Source organism: Hemiscyllium ocellatum, chromosome 3 (genome assembly GCF_020745735.1).
Source record: "Hemiscyllium ocellatum isolate sHemOce1 chromosome 3, sHemOce1.pat.X.cur, whole genome shotgun sequence".
In the NCBI taxonomy this organism is placed as follows: Eukaryota; Metazoa; Chordata; class Chondrichthyes; order Orectolobiformes; family Hemiscylliidae; genus Hemiscyllium; species Hemiscyllium ocellatum.
The window spans coordinates 88,969,374-88,991,394 of NC_083403.1; the positions used below are offsets into that span (position 1 = coordinate 88,969,374).

The window sequence follows — 22,021 nt, forward strand, 5'->3', positions numbered from 1 at the left end:
GCTGGTCAGACATCATCTGAGCTTCCTAACTCCAATACTCAAATGACTTACTAAATCATAAGAGGGAGGGTGAAAGAAAAGAGAAGAAATGAGAGGTGATATAACTCCACAGAGGCTGATATCCTGTCACCAAGTCACCCTTTATTTACATGTGTAAAGCCCTTGATACTGATCCAGCTCAGTCAGAACCAGCTCTCAGAGTAATTGAATGTCTGATACTACTCACAGCCAGGGGTCCCTGATTGGATCAGATTAACAGCCCCAATCAGGGAACTCATATTCTACGAGGACCATCTGGCTGACCTTGTTACTATATCATTCTCCCTCTGAGTCCGAGGTCATCGATCAGTTCCCTTTCTTGTAGATCCTCCAGGGGTGTTGTAACACCAGGCCAGATACTTCTGACTCTGCCTTGAATGTGGGCAACATATAACGCACAATAGCTCGCTGCTTGTGCCCAGAATGTCTTCAAAGAAAATAATTTTATTCTTCAGGCGGCAAAGGCATCAAAGCAGCGACATCTGTTGTGTCCATCTCAGATTCTGAGGCACCTTCAATGCTTGATGGAGAAGGCAAACCCACAGGTTCCACCAGCCATTCTAACTGTTCTGAGGATTTAGGCCAGTTTTGCTCCTCCCTCATTTGCAAGTTTTCAGCTTTCATATGGTTCATGTGTTTGTTCAGGACTATTGTACCTTTCAGAACTTGTTACATTACTGAACCTGACCTCACAATGACCATGCCCCATAGCCAGGCAGGGCCATTCCCATGGTTCCAAAACAAAACTTCATCCCCTGAAATAAACGGTCTCTCTCAATTAATGGAGTCTTCTGTCAGGCATTAGTATTCCTGATGCTGTTTCACCTTCCCTCCCAAGTCAGGGAAGATGAGATTCAACGTGGTGAAAAGTCTTCTTCCTGTTAGCAATTCTGCTGGAGCTATTCCTATAGTTGCATGAGGGGTGACCCTATAATCAAACAAGAACCAGGACAGTTTGGTGGCTATTAAAGTTGTAGGCTGTTTCTTTAACTCTGGCTTCAAAGTTTGAACTGCTCTTTCTGCCAAACCATTCAATGTTGGATGGTACGGAGTTGTCCTTATATGTCGAATGCCACTCGACTTTAGGAAATACTCAAATTCTCTCCTAGTAAAAACTAGCCCATTATCTGTGACCAACACTTCTGGGAGTCTGTGTACTGCAAAAGATATGTGCAGTTTTTCTACTGTCGTTCTATGCTTGACGAATTAACTCTCTGCGTTTCCAGTCACTTTGAGTTGGCATCCACAATGACCATGAACATTGAGCTCATGAAAGGAGCTCAAGTCAATGTGCAAGCAAATCCAAGGTTTACCAGGCCATCCCCACAAATGTGGGGATGCTGCTGGTCGTAAGTTTTGTCTTTGTTGGCACTCTGGACATTGCCAGCATCAGATGCAGAGAGAGCTACATTGGTGGGGCAATCAGGCATAACTTCTCGCCAACATCTTCATTTTGGAAACCTCTGAATGACACTGGTGGAGTTCAACCAGTATCTGGCAGCAGCATTTGTTCTGTACAATCATTCTTCCTCCCCATTATAACATACCATCTTCTACTGTGATCTGGTCTCTACAGGTCCAAAAAAGGTTTCAATTCTGGTTGTGATAGTACTTTGGTGTCCCCCATCACCATTAGTTGTTTCAGTTTTGCCAGGACCAGATCTTTCTGCTTCCAAAGTCTGATGTTATCAGCTATTCCTGAAAGTGTGCCCAGAAAATTTTAAACCATTACAAGTTCTTCCAGTGGTGATGCATCTGCCAGCAAGAAGTGCTCAATGTATTCATATTTGCTACTTGGCCTCGCAGGTGGTTTTCTAACTTATAATTATACGCACTTAGTTTTAGAGCCCACTGCTGAATTCAGCCTGAAGCTATGGGTAGCACTGCCTTGTCCTCTTTAAATAGACTAGCAGGGGTTTTTGGGCTGTTGTTGTTACAAATTTACATCCATAAGGATATTGGTGAAACTTCCTGACTCCAAATATGACCACCAAATGATTCTTATCTATCTAGATGCATTTACGTTTTGCGTTAGCCAAAGTCTTGGATGTATACACTATTGGCATTCCTCGCCATTGGGCCATCTATGAGTTAATACAATTCCCGATGCCAAATGGGGAGGCATCACGTGTCAATACCAGACCACTCTTGGGATCATAGCATTCCAACACCTTAGAGGATAATAACTGTTTCTTTACTTCCCTAAAATCTATGGTTTGGCTACATGACCATTTGCTGAAAACGTGTTGCTGGTTAAAGCGCAGCAGGTCATGCAGCATCCAAGGAACAGGAAATTCGACGTTTCAGGAATCCTGATGAAGGGCTTATGCCCAAAACGTCGAATTTCCTGTTCCTTGGATGCTGCATGACCTGCTGCGCTTTAACCAGCAACACATTTTCAGCTCTGATCTCCAGCATCTGCAGACCTCACTTTTCACCCACTACATGACCATTTCCAAGGCTGACTCTTTTTGAGGAGTTGATGCAAAGGTGTCAGGATGGACGCCATTTTATGTATGAATTTTCCAAAGTAATTGACCAACCAAGGAAAGCCCTAAGCTCCAGTATAGACATGGGAACTGGGGAACCTTTGATTACCCTCACTTTATCCTCCAACTGGCGTAAACCATTCTTTTAAACTGTCACTCAAGTAGGTCACTTAGGGTACTGAAAAATATATTCTTTCCTTCTTAGGCATACTCCTGCAAGGCAGAAATGTCTAAGGACTATGTCCAAGTTCTCTAGCTAATTGTTATTGGTCTTCCCTATTATTAGCATGTCATCTATATAAATGGTGACTTGGGGTAGACTTTGTAAAATGTTCTCTATCATCCACTGAAAATTTGCACAAGCTGGTATAGATTTAGGGTGAGAGGGGAAAGATATAAAAGAAACCTAAGAGGCAACTTTTTCACTCAGAGGGTGGCATGTGTATGGAATGAACTGCCAGAGAAAGTAGTGGAGGCTGGTTCAATTGCAACATTTAAAAGGCAACTGGATGGGTATATGAATAGGAAGGGTTTGGAGGGATATGGGCCAGGTGCTGGCAGGTGGGACTAGCTGTACATTTTTATGATTCTATGATGATACGCCAAATGGCTGTCCCCTATATTGGTACAAACCCCAATGGGTATTAATTGTAGCATACTTCGGGAATCCTCATCTAATCGCTACTGCAAGTACGCATGGCTCAATTCTAGTTTTGTGAAGGACAGCCCTCCTGCCAGCTTTGTATATAAATCCTTTATGCAAAGGATTAGGTATTTTTATAGATGCATAAACTGGTTTACCATTTATTTAATATCCCCACCAAGGCATTGAGTGGGCCTTAGAGAACTGTGGAGTTGCTTCCTGGTCAAAACGCAAAATGGCCTTGGCTCCTTTTATAGTTCCCAGACATTCCTGAAAAAGCTTCCAGGTACTTAATTGGGATTTCACTCAGGCAGCAATTTTCTAATTGAAAAATATCAAGCCGTTCTAGATGAATTGTTCTCAATCAATTTTGCACCATCAAGATTGTCTTTTATGACAATCAGTAGTAACTGAACCAACTGCTTCTCATAAGAGACCAGGACCAAAGTTATATCTTTAATCTATAAAGGCTCACCATTTAGAGCCTCAGTCGAGCCAACATCTTGCACAAACTTAGGGTTGGAGTCCCAAGTGAATTTTGTTAAAGACTGGTTCTGTGACCATTAAAATGGCCTATCTCAACCTCCAGTAGAACTGGGTAACCATTTACCCAAATATCTATTTTGATTGGTTCTGATTCGGGAGTTGCTAAGCAATTTAACTGTTCTAAAACACATATAGATGGACTTTCCAGGGTGTGCACTCTCCTGGATACCCACCTACGAGCTCTATGATTCAATTTAAGTCTAGTCAGATTGCTTTGCTGTCTTGAGTCCACATACTGGCAGCAACTACAATGGCTGACCGGCTCAAATCCTCAAGAAAATTTTAACAGTGTGACTAAGACTTTGTTTTGGGGTTTTGTTGTGAGCTTATATGGAGTGCCTCTGTTCAGGATATGTCCTGAGTGAGACCATGCAATTGTCTTCACTCAAGTGGTGTTTCTCAAGCTCAGTCAGATTGGTGAGGCTGTCCAACTTCACTGGAATATTCTGCAACACATATGCTCCACTTGCCGCATTTTCCAATGATAAAGCCGATTTTAGTGCCTATTTGAAATCTAGTTGGGCTTCAGCTGGTAAATACTTTTGCATGATTACATCATTAATCCTACATATCAAACCTCAGCATCTCATTAAGAGTTATACCAAAATCACATGCCTCTGCCAGTCACCTGAACCTCATCAAAAATCCCAATACAGATTCACCTGGCCCTCAAATTGCCAAGTAAAAGCAATAGTGTCTCAGAATTAGTGGAGCCTCAGATCATAATATTCCTTAACTAAATCTATCAATTCTTGAAAAGTATTAGTATCTGTTCTCTCAGGGAAAGTAAGGTTCCTTATAACCAGAAAGCTGTGGGTTCACAAGCTGCCAGGAGAATTGCTCATTGCTTTTCATCTGCCCCAAAAGAATTTGTCCCTAAAAAAACACATTCTTTCCACATACAGGGCCCAGTCTTCGGCAGCAAGGTCGAATGAATCAAGTTTGCCAAAGAACAGCATCATGCATGGAATATTAGTCCAACTCAAAGGCAACTGTTGCGAGCAAATTTCTTCACTTCACTCTCAGTGCAACAGAAATAACTCCACAGAGGCCGGTATTCCATTACCAAGTCACCCTTTATTTTACACATGGAAAGTCCTTGACAAAGATCCAGCTCCCTCAGAGCAACAGAATGTCTGACACTCCTGTTTTTGATGTTCGGTACAGAACTCACCCACCCTGCGATTCAACACATGTGGCACTGGTGAAAATCAAATCCACGCCTCCTGAGAGATTACAGACTAAATCCAACACCTTAGACTACTTGACCACGCTACCAACCCTCCTATTTTTATCTGTCAGCCAGGAACAGGGAACTCACATTCTATGAGGTTCACCTGGCTGACCTTGTTACAATCACTATAGAAGGAAGGAAGGACAGAAACAAAAGAAAATGCACAGTCAATCTATACCCAGCAAGCTCCCACAAATATCAATGTGATTTGGACCCGATAATCTTTCCTTGTGATACTGATTAAGGAATAAGTTTTGTTTAGGACACCAGGGAGACCGCTTCTATTATTCTTCAAAATAATGCCTAAGATCCCTCAGAAGGAAGACAGAGCCTCTGTTGAACATTGCATCTGAAAGACAAAGTCTCCGACTGTGCAGCACTTCTTTGTACTGTATTACAATATTTACTTAGATTTTTGTGTTCAACTTATTGAAACAGTGCTAACTATTAGACTGAACACTGACAAAATCTACATAAAAATCAAAATGTTTCAAGAATAGTCTACCCCTTGCAAGCTTGGCTTATTAAATCTTGTAAAAACATAAATTTTGCCTTGAATATATCAGTAATGTAATATTTTTGTTATTCATTCATAAAGACAAATTCCAAAAATGTACACTATGCAGTGCACCACGAATAGTGAAATGAAAATACATCTTGGTTACCTACCTGGCTGAGGCCAACATATGTCATTTCAAATTTGTTCTTGTAAATTGATCTACGCAGACAGCAATCAAATTGTTCCACGCCTCCACAAAGAGTGCCCTGAAATTTAAACACACAGGGCATGCAGGATTTTCCTCTTCAATAATTATAAGACAGATGCTAACTGTATTAAAGACGCATATTCATTTTTGCTACTAAACTGAAGTATGTCCCACCATAAATAAAGCCCATAGTAGAAGTAAAATATCAACTATCAGCAGTTACTCATCAAGTCATTACATTTAAGTTTCAGGTACAAAGATGGATTTGTCAAAATTTTTATTTAAAAAGTTCATAAATGTTTTTGATGAAATAGATTTAATTTTGAATACTAACCGCGCATAGTCTGGAACCATCTTTTTTCCAAGCTAAGGCAGTAATAGTGTAAAGATTTGGGATCTCCTTTGGTCTTGACTCATCCCATGCATTTCTACGAGGACTCCAGTTTAGTACTCTCAGCCTGCAAAAACCCATCTGGATTAGGCCATTGACATTCACCATAACAAGAAAAATACTCAAGTATATTTTGCTGTATCATTTTCTAGATTCATCCTAGATGCTTTAATTTTGCATGTTTGGGTCTATTGTTTGCCGTGAGCATACTCTCATTTGTAAGGCTAATTTTTTTGGATTTTTTTTAACCAATGCAAGTTATTTATAATATTGTCCCTTTTGAGCAAATTGCAAAAGTATAAAGAGAATACTGAATGCCATATTGTCCATAAAATCCTGGATATTTGACATCATTCATTAAGTTCTGCTACAGAAAATACTTAAAACACCTTTTAGTTAAACGATGTAGCAAAGTGTTCACTTGTTATTGCTGAACCACTGCTCTGTAGAATGAGAAATTTCTGGTAATATTTAATGATTGAAGGAAATGTCTTCTCAATTACTACTTACATTTTGAAGTGGGAAAACCAGCTTGAATAAAAGACTACAAGTCTAACATTATGAACTTAGATCAATTCAAACATAATGCTCCAAATTTGTAAATCATACCTATGTCAGACTTGTCCATGTCAATTTAATGTCAGCATATTTTACTGAAAGTTAAAATGACAGAATCCCTACTTTGCAGAAAGAGACCAACTTTCCAAAGAGTGTACCACCTACCCAAACTAACTCCATGAACATGCATTTACTATGGCTAACACACTCTCTGGACACAATGGTGCAATTTAGCACGGCCAATCCACTTAACCGGCACATCTTTGGACTGTGAGAGGAAACCAGAGCACCCTGTGGAAACCTACTAGAGGTGTTGGAGAAAAGCATCAGCTGAGCCTCTGATCATTGTTCAATGAATGACATGTAAATGTAGATGCAAGAATATTAGAAAGAAATCAAGTCAATGTGGCTATGATGCTTTGCCTTTGGTTGAATTTCAATGCCTATGTCCCCTACAAAGAACACCTACTGGATCAGGAACCAGATTCATTGTTCTCCGAAAAGGAGAAATGAAGGAAAATGCGAGATAACCACTGAAATTAGAATAAAAGCAACACATCATGGTCTTAATTTCACCAACCTACGTGGGAAATTTAAATTGGGATGCACATCATTTAGTATCCACCCCCACCCCCCAATCTTCCAGAATTCAAAAGGTAGGGAGAGCATTGAGCCAAACATCAAGACATTGTATATAACTTCAAGAGCAAGGATTTTACTTAAATCCTTTATTGGCACAAATCTTACTTAAAACAACAAAATGGAAAATAAATCCTATTGATTTGTTTACTTTCCTTATCATTTTACCTGTCATAGCTGCCGATGACTATCGACTGTCCACTAGGGCTGGTGGCAGCAACTGTGAACTCCTTTTCTGTAGAATCACGGCCATAATCGAATTGCTGGATAATATGGCCCTCCTTTCCGTAGGCAATGATCTTCTTATCACATCCTGCAGCTACAATGCTGTTTACAGCCCAAGCTAAGGCATAAGGTGGACAACAGTGTGTTGCTAGTTTTCCCTGAAACAAAGAGTCACATTTTGTTATTTAATTGGGGTACCATTTTATTCAATGAGTTAGTGTAACTTCTACCTAGATTCTGGAAAAGTCCAAATGAACAAGAAAACTACGAATTTAATGGCCCTATTCAATAAAGAAGTAAGACGGAATGCATGTACCTAAGGGTGCGTTAGATTAACATCTGTCATTTGGATATTGCTGGAATTCATCAATTAGACGGCAGCAGTATAATGTAATCAGAGCCAACATATTTTGTTAAAGGGAAATCATATTTGACAAATTTATTAGGACTCCTTGATGATGTAACAAGCAAGATGATAAAGGAAAACCTGTAGATCTACTGTATGTTAATTTTCATAAGATATCAGATGAGGCCTGCATAAAAGATTACTTCTTGAGCGTTGATGGTGTTGGATTTAATATTTTAGCATGCACAGAGAATGTAACTACTAGAAAAGAGTGCGTCATGGGAAACTGGTCATTTTCATGTTGAGCAATTACAAGTCAGCTGTCAAAGGAACCGTGTTGGGGCCTCAACCACAATTCACATTAATTGCTTGGATAAAGGGATCAAGTGTATTGTAGTCAAATTTACAAATATTACAAAGGTGAATGGAAAATCAAGTACTAAGGAGAACACATACGCCCTGATATTTTAATGGTCATTGGAATTGCAAATTTGGATCAGGAGTACTCTCAGACCCAACAGACTTGAAGGAACTGCTTCAGAAATTTAAGATTTTGATGGGAAAATCACCTAAGATTGGAATCCTGTGATAGAACCTCTTTTTAATTCACTTGTGGGTTGAAGAAATCGCAGGCTGGGTCAGCATTTTTTGCCACCTCCAGTGGCCCTCAAGAGGTTGTGGTCAATTGCTTTCTTGAGCCTTGACCCATGTGCTATAGGTAGAAATTAAAGTCAGAGAATTTGGAAAGTTCCACTTCAGTAAAGGTAATAGTTATACAGGAAAAGTAAAAGAATTAGCAATTTAGTCTAACTCCTGAGCAACAATTAAACAATTCCCTTGATTTACTACCTGACTACCATATGTTGTGGATGCCCGATTCTCCAAACCCCACCAGCATCCCAGACCCAACATCATTCCCTCAGGCAACCTCAACCTAAGCAGACCATCCTAGCATTCTACATGTCTGGCACCATACTACCTGACACTCTGTGATGATACAGACCTCAGGAAATGGAAAATATCATTCAGCACTTCTGGCCCTAACCCATCTGAAATGAGCCCTTGGTGTAAATGGTCATGGAGGTAGTAATCAATATAGAAACTGATTGTGTACTGTATCTGATGGAGATGCTCCGCAGGTCATATCCTGCCCAAAATCGAAATGCATTGTGCAGTTTCTAGATCACTTTAATGAATGTTTCCTGACAGCTTTTTGAATTTGTGTGGACCGTATCTATAGACAGAACAATAAGCCCACTGAAAGCTGATTGCACCATTTTCTTATTAATCATGCATTTAAACGAACAAGTACCTGTGAGTCACCCGCCCCTTCATCATCAAAATAGTAACGTACAATCGTGCCGTCAGCATGTCCAGAGAGAATTCCTTTGCCCGATAAGCTGTGAAAAGAATAAATAAAAGTGATAAATAATTCATACATTAACTTGATGAGTAGAAATGTAGGATAGAAATGTATTCAACACATGACATTCAAATCACTCAACTGGTAATAGCACAGGTATCAAATGGATTCATTTTTGGTTATATCACATTTGGGCAATAGTCAGAGGACAGCCAATTGTGTATTTTGCATTATTTTCAATTAAACACAAACTTGGTGTTACATACATACCTGAGATGATCTTCTGACTTCATATTCATACCCTGCATCAAGCTCACCAATTTTGACTCCAGAACATTGCCTAACTTTGTCCTATCTTAAATCATTTATTGCTGAAACTTTCATACACACCTTTGTTAGCTTCCAATACACTCCTCGCTGGTTTTTCTCATTCCTCTCTCTTTAAACTTAATTTCATCCAAATCTCTGCTGCCTGGGTCTTAAATTCGACACAAATACTGTTCCACTATCACCCATGCTCACTGATTTACATTAGGATGGTGCTTTACCAGGAAATAATGTTAATATTCTAATGCTTATTTTGAATTCCTTCCAAAGTCCTGCCTCCCCTAACTTTATAATTTCCACCTAAGTTGCTCTATTTGTGGACTACTCAGCATCTATGATGTTGGTAACTGTGTCTTCAGTTACATAGACCCCATGCTTTCGTGCACCCTGTTTACACTTCTCCACTATTTTACTTTGCTTTTGACATTCAAGACACTTCTTAAAACCTACCTTTATAACAACAATTTTGATTATCTGAATTAATATCTCTTTATATGGTTAGTTGTCATACTTTGTGAAATAACTCCACAGAGATTAGATTACTTACAGTGTGGAAACAGGCCCTTCGGCCCAACAAGTCCACACCGACCCACCGAAGCGCAACCCACCCATACCCCTACATTTACCCCTTACCTAACACTACGGGCAATTTAGCATGGCCAATTCACCTGGCCTGCACATCTTTGGACTGTGGGAGGAAACCGGAGCACCCGGAGGAAACCCACGCAGACACAGGGAGAACGTGCAAACTCCACACAGTCTGTCGCCTGAGTCGGGAATTGAACCCGGGTCTCAGGCGCTGTGAGGCAGCAGTGCTAACCACTGTGCCACCGTGCCGCCCAGGGGTAGAGTACATCATCACCAAGTAATCCTTTATTTACACATGAACAGTCCTTCAAACTGATCCAGCTTCCTCAGAGTCTGTTTCTCAAAGTGAACAACATGCCGAACACTCTGATTTTTTTTCTTCTGCTCCAGGATTTGATCTCTTACCTGTCTCATTATTCTGGGATAGATCCCATGTAGACCTGGGGATTTAGCTACCTTAATAATTTCTTCTTTACATCTACCAAACGGGCAGATGGATTGGGGTTATTAGTAGCAGATTGTCAGTTGTTCAGCTGTGGGCACCTATAGAATGCCAAGGATCAATGAGCCCCAGACAAGGCACATTCTCTGTATTTAACTACAGATCAAATTTCTCCATCAAATTACCCAGAGTCTGTAGGAACAAACCTTCAATCCAATTAGCTTGTGAAATACCTCCACTAAGCCAGTATCATTAACAAGTCACCCTTTATTGATATGTGGAGAGTTCTTGACACTGATCCAGCACCCTCAGAGCCAGCTGTCAGAGTGAATAGGATGTCTGGCACTTTTTGTTTCTGCTTTACACTCCTGTTTTTGTGTCAGCCAGGGTTTTCTGATTGGACAAGATTAGCAGCCCCAGTCAGGGAACTCATTCTATGAAGTCCACCTGACTGACCTCATTACAATCATGACTTACCTCTCCTTCTGAGTGAGAGGACATAGGCAAGTTCTTTCTTCTATAGCTCCATCTTGGATGTTTTAGCACAAGGTCAGGTTCCTCCAATTCTGCTCTGGATTCAGGTATTGCATAACACACAGTAGATCAATTCTTGCACCTAGAGCATCATGGAAGAAATTCATTCTCTTCTTCATATGGCAACGGTATTGAGGCAGTGATATCCACCATGTCCACTCAGACTTTGAGGTATCTTCAACACTTCATGGACAGGGAGAACCCAATGGGTTTTGCAACAATCAGAAAGGCTATCAAGGAACCTTTTCATAGGCTCAATATTCTCAGTCTTTGTGGATGTGCACTCAGTGGCTGGACGTGTGTACAGTTCATTTGTCAAACATGGGGACGATGTGATAAACTCTTCCTGAAGTGCTTATGCCAGAACATCAATTCTCCTGCTCCTTGGATGCCACCTGACCTGCTGTGTTTCTCCAGCACCACACTCTTGGCTCTGTCCTTATATGTCAAATACCATTCCATGAGAATGATCCCAGGAATGAAAGGCTTAACATATAAGGAACGTTTGAGGACTCTGGAATCATACCCGATGGAGTTTGGAAGGATGAGACAGAGATCTTATTGAAACTTACAGAATACTAAACAACCTGGACAGAGTTGATGTTGAGAAAATGTTTCAAATGGCAGGAGAGTTAAGGACCTGAGGGACCTAAACCTAAGAGTAAAGGGAAGACCTTTTAGAATGAAGATAAGGAGAATCCTCATTAGCCAGAGAGTGGTGAATTTGTGGAATTCATTGCCACAGAAGGCTGTGGAGGCCAGTCATTGAGTATAGTTAAAACAGAGATACATAACTTTTTGATTGCCAAGGGGATCAAAGGTTACAGGGAGAAAGCGGAAAAATGGGGTTAAAAAAATGTATCAGCCATGATTGATTGGTGAAGCAGACTCAATGGACAGAATGGCCTAATTTCTTTGCCTATGTCCTATGATCTTATGGACTTAAGGAAATACACAAATTCCCTGCCAGTAAACGATGCCCATTTTCTGTGGCCAACACTTCTTGAGTCTTTGTATTGCAAAGGATGTTCGCAGTTTTTCTATCGTCGCCCCTGCGTTTGACAAATGAACTCTATACATGTCCAGCTACTGTGTGCACATTCACAATAACTGAGAATATTGAGCCCGTGAAAAGACGTGTAGTCAAGGATTTACCTGGCTATTCCCACAAATGTGGGGGAGTTGCTGGCAGTAATGTTTGTCCTTGTTGGCACTCTGAGCACTGCCCCATGAAACCAGCTATGTCTGCATCCAGTTCCAGCCACCAGACATCACTTCTCACCAACATCTTCATTTTGGAAACTCCTAGATGACACTGATGAAGTTCAGCCAGTAGTTGACGGTGACCTTTAACCAGGACAATCATGCTTGCTCCTCATAATAATGTGCATTACTCCACTGTGTTCTGGTTTCTCCAGGTCCAAAAAGGTTTCAGTTCTGGTTTTGATGGCCCTTTGGTTTTCCCATCACCCCAAAACTATTCCACTTTACCAGGACCAGATCTTTCTGTGTCCAAAGTCTAACATTGTCAGCTGTGACTGGTAGTGCATCCAGAAAATTTAAAACCATTACGGACTCTTCCGGTGATGGTATCACTTGTGGTGTCTTATCTGCCAGCAGGAGGCAGCTCAATACATCCACATATGCTATTTGGTCTCCTAGGTGTTCCAACTTGTAATTATATGCACTTAATATTAAGCCTACCGTTGAATTCAGCCTGAAGCTATGGTTGGCATTGCCTTGTCCACTTTAAGTAGAACTAGTCTGTTATGATAAATGTATACTGTAGAAGTACTGATGGAAATATCTGACTCCAAATATGACTACCAAACCTTTCTTCTTTTCCTGGACACATTTTTTTGAAACATATTTTGCATTAGCCGAAGTCTTGGATGTATACGCTATTGGGTGTTCCTCTCCATTGGGCCACGTATCAGCTAATACTATCCTGATGCCAGGAGGTGTCAAAGTTAGACTTTCCTTCGGATCATAGTGCAGCAACACCTTAGAGGATGATAGCTGTTTTTTTTCGCTTCCCTTAAAGATATAGCTTGGCTACGCAATTGTTTCCAGGGCTATTTCTGAGACTCCAACAATACTAGCCATTTCAAATACATTGTAAAGCACTTGAAGCAGCTGGCAGTCATGAAAAGTGCTCTATAAATGCATGTACTATTTTTCTTTTACCACCACACCCATAAAAAATGTATACATTTACATCATGTAGTGAACATCTGAACTACACACAATTTAGAAGTGCAACTTGAATGCAAGATTGATTTGAGGCAGAACTTTCAGAAGGTTTAAGTAGGATACCACATAAGAAATTAGGATGCAAAATTAAAGTACGTATGATTGAGTTAGTGTACTGACATGGTAGAGAACCGTTTGGCAGACAGGAAATAGATTTAGGAATGAATGGTTCTTTTTTGAGTGACTTGTGGGGACCACAGGAATCAGTGCTTGACCCTAACTATTCACAATATATACTAATGATTGGGATGAGGAAACTAAATGTGATATCTCAAAGTTTGCAGAAACTACAATACTAAGTGGGAGAGTGAACTGCAATATGGATCCAGAAATGTTTCAGCGTAATTTAGATAAGTTGGGTGAGCAAATGCGTGACAGATGTGGTGTAATGTGTGTAAATGTGAGGTTATCCATTTTAGTAGCAAAAGTAGTAAGATTATCTGAATGAAGAGAGAATGGGCAAGGGGGTAGTGCAATAAAACCTAGGTGCCCCTCTACATTGGTATACCAGTCACTGAAAGAAAGCATGTGGTGAAGAAGGCAATGGTATATTGGCCTTTATATTGAGAGTAAAGCATAGGAACAGGGATGTCATGCTACAATTATACTGGGCTTTGTGAGACCACACCTGGGAGTATTGTACGCAGATTTGGTCCCTTATCTAAGAATTGATTTTCTGGCCATGGAGGGAGTGTAATGAAGGTTCACCAAACTGCTTCTGTGGGAAGGCAGGACTGATGTATAAATAAAGACTAGATTGGTTAGAACTACATTCATTGGAGTTTTGAAGACTAAGGGGAGAGATCTCATAGAAACCTACAAAATCCAAACAAGACTAACAAGATAAATGCAGGAAGGATGTTCCTGCAGCCTAGGGAGCCCAGAGTCAGAGGTCACGGTCCAAAAGGACATGGGCAGGCCTGCAGGAGACATTTCTTCACTCAGAGAGAAGTGAGTGTGCAATTCGCTGCCTAGAAAGCAATTGGGACCCAAAGCATTAAATGTTTCCAAGGAAGAGTTAGATAGAGTTCTAAGGACTAATGGGGTCAACTGGCATGGGGAGAAAGGGGAACAAGGTATTGAATTGGATGATCAGCCATGAACATACTAAATGGCAGATCTCGCTCAAAGGACCGAATGGCCTACCTCTTCTTCTTTTTTCTATGGATGTTTAGAGATATTTGAAATAAGAAACAACTGAGCATCAATGAAAAGGGAGATAAAGATAAAATAACCAAACAGATCAATAAACAGTTTAGTGAAAACCTAGCAGCAAATTACAATCAAACAAAAATATCATTTTAACATGGTTCTCCTTCTTGAGCATTATGTTACTTAAATAATTATTGAAGGGCACAACACTAGTGCTGCGATGGAATTTTTTATCCCTTATATTCAGTCCTCACATCAGACATTAACAGGAATACAGAAAAGGTGAAATCCAGAGTAAGTCTCTTTCTACACTGCCCAACACTTTGAGAACATGGAAAGCAAGATGATCTGAACCGACATTGATGCAAAATTAGAAATACTTTTGTGCTATAATCATGCAAGACAATAAGATATACGTACATAATTAGGCTGTTCGGGACACTGCATCTTTTCCATCATTTGTTCATGGCTGCCTTGTTTCTTAACCCCATTCTCCTATCTTCTGCCCATAAGTCTCAATTCCCCTACTAATAAAGAACCTATCTTGGTCTTAAATACACTCAATAACTTGGACTTCACAGCCTTATGTGTCAATGAGTACTCCAGATTCATCAACCTCTGGCTGAAGAAATTCCTCCTCCTTTTAGTGCAAAGGGCCAACCCTTCACTCTCAGGCTGTGCCCTTGGGTCCTAGCCTCTCCTATTACTGGAGATATTTTCTCCACATCCACTCTATCCCGACCTCTCCGTATTCTTCCCGTCTCAATGAGATAACCCCCATCCTTCAAAACCCGATTACAGAGTCACGGTCCTCAAGCACTCCTCATGTGACAAGCTCTTCACCTCTGGGATCATTCTTGTAAACCTCGTCTGGAACATCTTCAAGGCTAGCATATCCTTCCTTAAATATGGGGCCACAAACTGCTGACATTTTCCCAAATGCAGTCTGACCAGCCTTATACAGCCACAGTGGCATATTTCTACTCTTATATTCTATCCCTCTTGAACACTAACACCGCATTCACCTAAACCTGAATATTTATGTTTGTGGCGGCACAGTGGCTAGCTCACAGAGCCAGGGACCCCAAATTCGATTCCAGCCTCAGGCAACTTTCTGTGTGGAGTTTGCACATTCTCCCCATGTCTGCGTGGGTTTCCTCTGGATGCTCTGGTTTCCTCCCATAGTCCAAAGATGTGCAGGTCAGGTGAATTGGCCATGCTAAGTTGCCCATAGTGTTAGGTGCCTTAGTCAGAGGGAAATGGGTCTGGGTGAGTTACTCTTCGAAAGGTCATTTTGGACTTGATGGGCCGAAGGGCTTGTTTCCACATTGTAGGAGAATCTAATCTTAACATTGAGAGAATCCTGACGTGATTCCTCAGTTCCTTTCTGCTTCAGATTTCTGAAGATTTTCTCCATTTAGAAAATAGTCTACACGCCTCTATTCTTCTTACCATATTGCATAAGGTCACACTTTCCCACAATGCATTCCACCTGCCACTTCTTTGCCCGGTCTCCTAGCCTGTCCAAGACCTTCTGCAGCCTCCCAGCTTCCTCAACATTACCTGACCCTCCACCTATCTTTGTGTCATCTGCAAACTTAGGAACAATGCCCTCAGTTCATTCATCCAGGTCATTAAGGCATAGCGTGAATAGTTGTGATCCTGACACTAACTCATATAGAACTCCATTACTCACCGGCTGCCATCCTGAAAAATACTCCATTATCCTTATTCTTTGCCTTCTGCCAGTCAACCAATCCTCTATCCATGCAAATACGTTGCCCCTAACATCATGGACCCTTAGCAGCCTTCTGTGCAGCACCTTGTCAAAGGGCTTTCAGAAATATAAATACATCTCTTCCATCGGCTCTCCCTTGTCTAACTTGCTCATAACCTCCTCAGCGAATTCTGACAGATTGCATAACCTCCCCTTGATGAAGCTGTACTGACTCAGTCCTATTTTACCATGTACTTTCAAGTATTCCACAATCTCATCCTTAATAATGGGCTTTAAAATCTTACCAACAACCAAGATCAGGCTAACCAGCCAATATTTCCCATTTACTGTCTCGTTCCCTTCTTAAACAAGATGTCACATTCGCCATTTTCCAGTCCTCTAGCAACCTCCCTGACTCCAATGATACCTGAAAGATCATCCACATTTCCTCAGCTATCTCCTTCAGAATGCTCATGTATAGTCTGGGTGATTTATCGATCTTCAGACCTTTCAGCTTCTCCAGCACCTCTCCTTAATGATGGCTACCAGCACTCACCTCTGCCCTGACTCTGGAAGTTCTGGTATGCCACTGGTGTCTTTCACTGTGAAAATTGATGCAAAGGACCTATTCAGTTCCTTCATCATTTCTTTGTTCCTGATTACTACTACTCCAGCTCATTTCCCAGCAGCCCAATGTCAACTCTCGTCTCTCTGTTACCTTTTATATTGAACAGGGGAGAATATCACACCAGTATAGAGGGAGGAGACCTTGGAGGGTTCATCCAGTGAGGCCATATGGATTGAGCTCAGGGTTAGGAAGGGTGCAACCTCTTTGATGAGATTGTATTACAGGCCTCCCAGGTGATAATTTATCAGATGTGTGGACAGCTTATGGAAAAATGTAAAAACAATAGGGTTGGGGTGGGATATGATTTTAACGTTACCGATACTGATTGGGACTCACATAGTGCCAGGGTCTTGGATGAGAAGAAATTTGTTAGATGTGTCCAGATGTTTTCTGAAACAATTTGGAAGGGGCCATACTAGGCCTGGTTTTGTACTTGCTTTGTATCTAACAGAATTTTAAAAGTCCAGTAAATTAGAGTTCATGACCAGTATGATCATATGAAAATGAAGGATAAAGATGGCAAGGTTCGGAAACCTTCGGCAACAAAACAAATTGAGAGCTTAGTCAAAAACAGAAATTAAACATACATAAGGTTTAGGGAATCAAAAACAGGAAGAACCCTTAAAGAACACAAAGATACCAGGAAAGAATTCAAAACAATTAAAGAAATAATTATCAAGAGGCTTGCAAAACACGATATCAATTCCTTCATCAAATGTTCACTCTGAACCTCATGATCAGAATGGGACAGGGAAGTGCAGCATCCAAAATAAAATCACCTTGCCATTTATAAAGAGTTAAGTTTACAATATCATAAACATGACAAAGAAAAGCCCTCCTCCTTAACAGGATGTCTGGCTGTTACAAAGAAAGCAGCACTTACTTTGAAGTCAATGAAACTACATAAGAATCTGTTCCATAAATGGTTGAAGACTTGTTTGACTTTGTGTTAGCTAAACGAACCTATAATAAGTAGTAACAGTATTAACGGAGAGTAGAGAACATATTTAAAAACATTGATTTTAAGAACACATGAATATTTAGAAGAAAGTTACTTCAGTTTGTGTTCATTTATTCAGGAAAAGTATCACCAAAATAATTATCTTCGAAACAACACTTGATGGTACAACTTCATTCAGACTCTCAATCAAGTATTATGCATCTGTTAAGAATGACCAATTACTTAAGTTTATTTGAGTATTTTCTTAAGGGATAGATAAAATGATATGTTTCTTATTCACTTACCTGGAAAAGTTAACAGAAAATGTCTCCCAAATGTGCATATGGTATTCACAACATAAAAGCTGTGAAGTCCGTCTTATATTAAAAAAATTTAGAGGCAACCGTAACTAATCAGATGATAATTGTACAGTTATGTTTTAATAATGTTAACCATTCACCTGAATCTCAAAATTATATGAATACTTTACACCAATTACTTGTATAGTTTTAGAGTCATAGAGATGTACGGCATGGAAACCCTTTGGTCAAACCCGTCCATGCTGACCAGATATCCCATCCCAATCTAGTCCCACCTGCCAGCATCTGGCTCATATCCCTCCAAATCCTTCCAATTCATATACCCATCCATGTTGTAATTGTACCAGCCTCTACCACATCCTCTGGTAGTTCATTCCATACATATACCACCCTATATGTGAAAAAGTTGCCCCGGAGGCCTCTTTTATGTCTTTCCCCTCTCACCCTAAACCTATGCCCTCTAGTTCTGGACTTCCCGACCCCAGGGAAAAGACTTTGCCTTTTTACCCTATTCATGTTCCTCATAATTTTGTAAACCTCTATAAAGTCACCCCTCAGCCTCCAACGCTCCAAGGAAAACAGCCCCGGCCTGTTCAGCCTCTCCCTATAGCTCAAATCCTCCAACCCTGGCAACATACTTGTAATCTTTTCTGAACCCTTTCAAGTTTCACAACATCTTTCTGATAGGAAGGAGAGCAGAATTGCACGCAATATTCCAACAGTGGCCTAACCAATATCCTGTACAGCCGCAATGTGACCTCCCAACTCCTGTACTCAATACTCTGACCAATAAAGGAAAAGTATACCACACGCCTTCTTCACTATCCTATCGACCTGCGACTTTACTTTCAAGGAACTATGAACCTACACTCCAAGGTTTCTTTGTTCAGCTACACTCCCTAGGACTTTACCATTAAGTGTATAAGATTTAGTTTTCCCAAAATGCAGTACCTCGCATTTATCTGAATTAAACTCCATCATTTATCTAAATTAATAGTTGGATGGCTGGCTTAACTAGTTCAAAGGATATTCGCAATCAGCCATTTAATTTAAAGCAGAATTGCATGTATGCCAGCAACTATAAAAGCAGCAAGTTCTCTTCACTGAATAACAGGAACAAAATTAATTGACTGCTCCTGAGTTGGTAGCTCAGTACATGCCAGTTGGAAGCACTAACCTTTGAATCACAAGGATCCAGGTTCAGGCCTCATTCTAAACCTTGAGCACAAAAATCAAGATTGATACTCCAGAGTAATACTGAAGGTCAGTAGTCACACGACATCAGGTTATAAGACAACATGTTTATTTGAAATCACAAGCTTTTGGAGCGCTGCTCCTTTGTCATGTGATGTCTATAAATGTAAGCACAAAGTGTGGACTTGTAGTTAAATCAAATCCCTCTTTGAAAACAGGATTACCCTCTGAACTGTTTCCTTTTCTTCATTTAATCTGAGCTGTCCTTTCTCAATGTGATGTTGCCTCAGCTCTCTCTCTTTTTGGAGTTCTAGCTCTTTAAATTTAATGTTAAATTTAATTTCTCCTTGATTTACTTCCCCCTTAGCTTTCTTATATCCAGCTCTCTTTTCCTTTCTTCTTTTCCCTTTCCATTGTTTTTCTTTAATTTTAATCAGTTTTCATTTCTAATTCAGCATTTTTAAAAAGATTTTAAACTGAATTCTAGCTAATTCTAGCAGTGACATCTCAATGTCAGCTTTCTTTCTTTTAACTCAAAATGCTTGGCAATTACTTTAAGCATCTCATCCTTATGACATTCTGCTTTTATTAATAATTTCAATTTAGCTGCTAATTCTGTCCCTTAGTCATAGATTTCAAATTGTTAAGCAAGGAGTTGAGAGTTACAAGTTAGCCAGGAAAGACCTAAAGAGAGCTAAGAAGACCCAGGAAGGGACATGAGAAGTCATTGGCAGATAAGATCAAGGAAAAACCTAAAGCTTTCTATAGGTACATCAGGAATAAAAAAAATGACCACAGTAAGATTAGGATCAATCAAGGAAGTTGTGCGTGAAGTCCAAGGAGATAGGGGAAGTGGTAAATGAATATTTTTGTCAGTCTTCGAACTGGAAAAAGACAATGTTCTTGAGGAGAATACTGAGATACAGGCCACTACATTAGATGGGATTGTGGTTAACAAGGAGATGGTGATGGCAATTCTGGAAAGTGTGAAAATAGATAAGTCCCCTGGGTTGGATGGAATTTATCCTAGGAATCTCTGGGAAGCCAGAGATGGGATTGCAGGGCCTTTGGCTTTGATCTTTATGTCGTCATTGTCTATAGGAGTAGTGCCAGAAGACTGGAGGATAGCAAATGGTGTTCCCTTGTTCAAGAAGGGGAGTAGAGACAACCCTGGTAATTCTAGACCAGTGAGCCTTATTTCGGTTGTAAGTAAAGTATTAGAAAAGATTATAAGAGACAGGATTTATAATCATCTAGAGGGGAATAAGTTGATTAGGGATAGTCAACACGGTTTTGTGAAGGGTACGTCGTGCCTCACAAATCTTACTGAGTTCTTCAAGATGGTGACCAAACAGGTAGATGAGGGTTGATTTGGGGTATATAGATTTCAGTTAGGCATTTGATAAGGTTCACCACAGTAGTCTATTGCACAAAATTCAGAGGCATGGAATTGAGAGTGATTTAGCAGTTTGGATCAGAAATTGGCTAGCTGAAAGAAGACAGAGGGTTGATGGGAAATGTTAATTGTGGAGTTCACTCACTAGTGGTGTACTGCAAGGATCTGTTTTGGGGTCATGGCTGTTTGTCATTTTTACAAATGACCTGGATGAGGGCATAGAAGGAGGGGTTAGTAAGTTTGCGGATGACACTAAGGTCAGTGGAGTTGTGAATTGTGCAGAAGGATGTTGTAGGATACTGAGGAACATAGATAAGCTGCAAGGCTAGGCTGAGAAGTGGCATTGGAGTTTAATGCAGAAAAGCGTAAGGTGATTCACTTTGGAAGGAGCAACAGGAATAAAGAGTACTCAGCTAATGGTAAATTCTTGGTAGTGTAGACGAGCAGAGAGATCTCGGTGTCCATGTACATGGATCCCTGAAAGTTGCCACCCAGGTTGATAGGGTTGTTAAGAAGGCATATGGCGTCTTAACTTTTATTGTTAAAGGGATTGAGTTTCAGAGCCATGAGGTCATGTTGCAGCTGTACAAAACTCTGGTGCAGCCCCACTTGGGGTATTGCGTACAGTTCTAGTCACTGCATTATAGGAAAAATGTGGAAGCTTTGGAAAGGGTGCAGAGGAGATTTACTGGGTTGTTAAGAATTCAAATCACTTTATTGGTACTCAGAAAGAGAAAAATAGGGTGGATGGTGAGCCTCAGGAGGGATATGTTGAATATCTTGGGCACATCAGTATAAAAAAAGGGATGATATTGGGAGGCTTTGAAAAGCATTAAAACAGATAATCCCTGGGACTTGATGGAATCAATCCCAGACTCCTGAGGGAGGCAGGTGAGGAAATTGCTAAAACCTTGTACAAAATCTTTGTATCCTCTTTAGTCACTGGAGTGGTCCAGGAGGACTGAAGAATTACCAATGTTGTTCCTTTATTAAGAAGACAACAGAGATAATCCAAGAAATTCCAGGCCAGTGAGCCTTACATCAGGTAGGAGGGAAATTATTGGAGAAGATTCTTAGGGGTAGTATTTACTGACATTTGAAAAAAATATGGATATATCAGCAATAGGCATCATGGTTTTGTGCAGGGAAGGTTGTGCATCACAAACTTGATTTGAGTTTTTTGAGAAATGATTGATGAGCACAGGTCAGGAGATATTATCTGCATTGACTTTAGCAAGACCTTTGGCAAAGTCCCACATGGCAGGCTGATACAAAAGGCAAAATCACACATTAGATTACTTACAGTGTGGAAACAGGCCCTTCGGCCCAACAAGTCCACACCGACCCGCC

At 40.5% G+C, this 22,021-nt stretch overlaps 1 protein-coding gene across 3 annotated transcripts in view; it reads right to left on the bottom strand.

The window, feature by feature from the left end:
* The window catches only part of ift172 (intraflagellar transport 172), a 242,173-nt gene that overhangs the window by 191,780 nt on the left and 28,372 nt on the right, over positions 1-22,021 (bottom strand). For all 3 annotated transcript variants that reach the window (XM_060851638.1, XM_060851630.1, XM_060851645.1), the window contains 5 exons: positions 17,705-17,784; positions 9,130-9,217; positions 7,415-7,629; positions 5,993-6,116; positions 5,621-5,716 (listed from right to left, as the gene is read on the bottom strand). In XM_060851638.1, the coding sequence (XP_060707621.1) occupies positions 5,621-5,716; positions 5,993-6,116; positions 7,415-7,629; positions 9,130-9,217; positions 17,705-17,784 (603 nt within the window). The remainder of the gene's footprint in view (positions 1-5,620; positions 5,717-5,992; positions 6,117-7,414; positions 7,630-9,129; positions 9,218-17,704; positions 17,785-22,021) is intronic.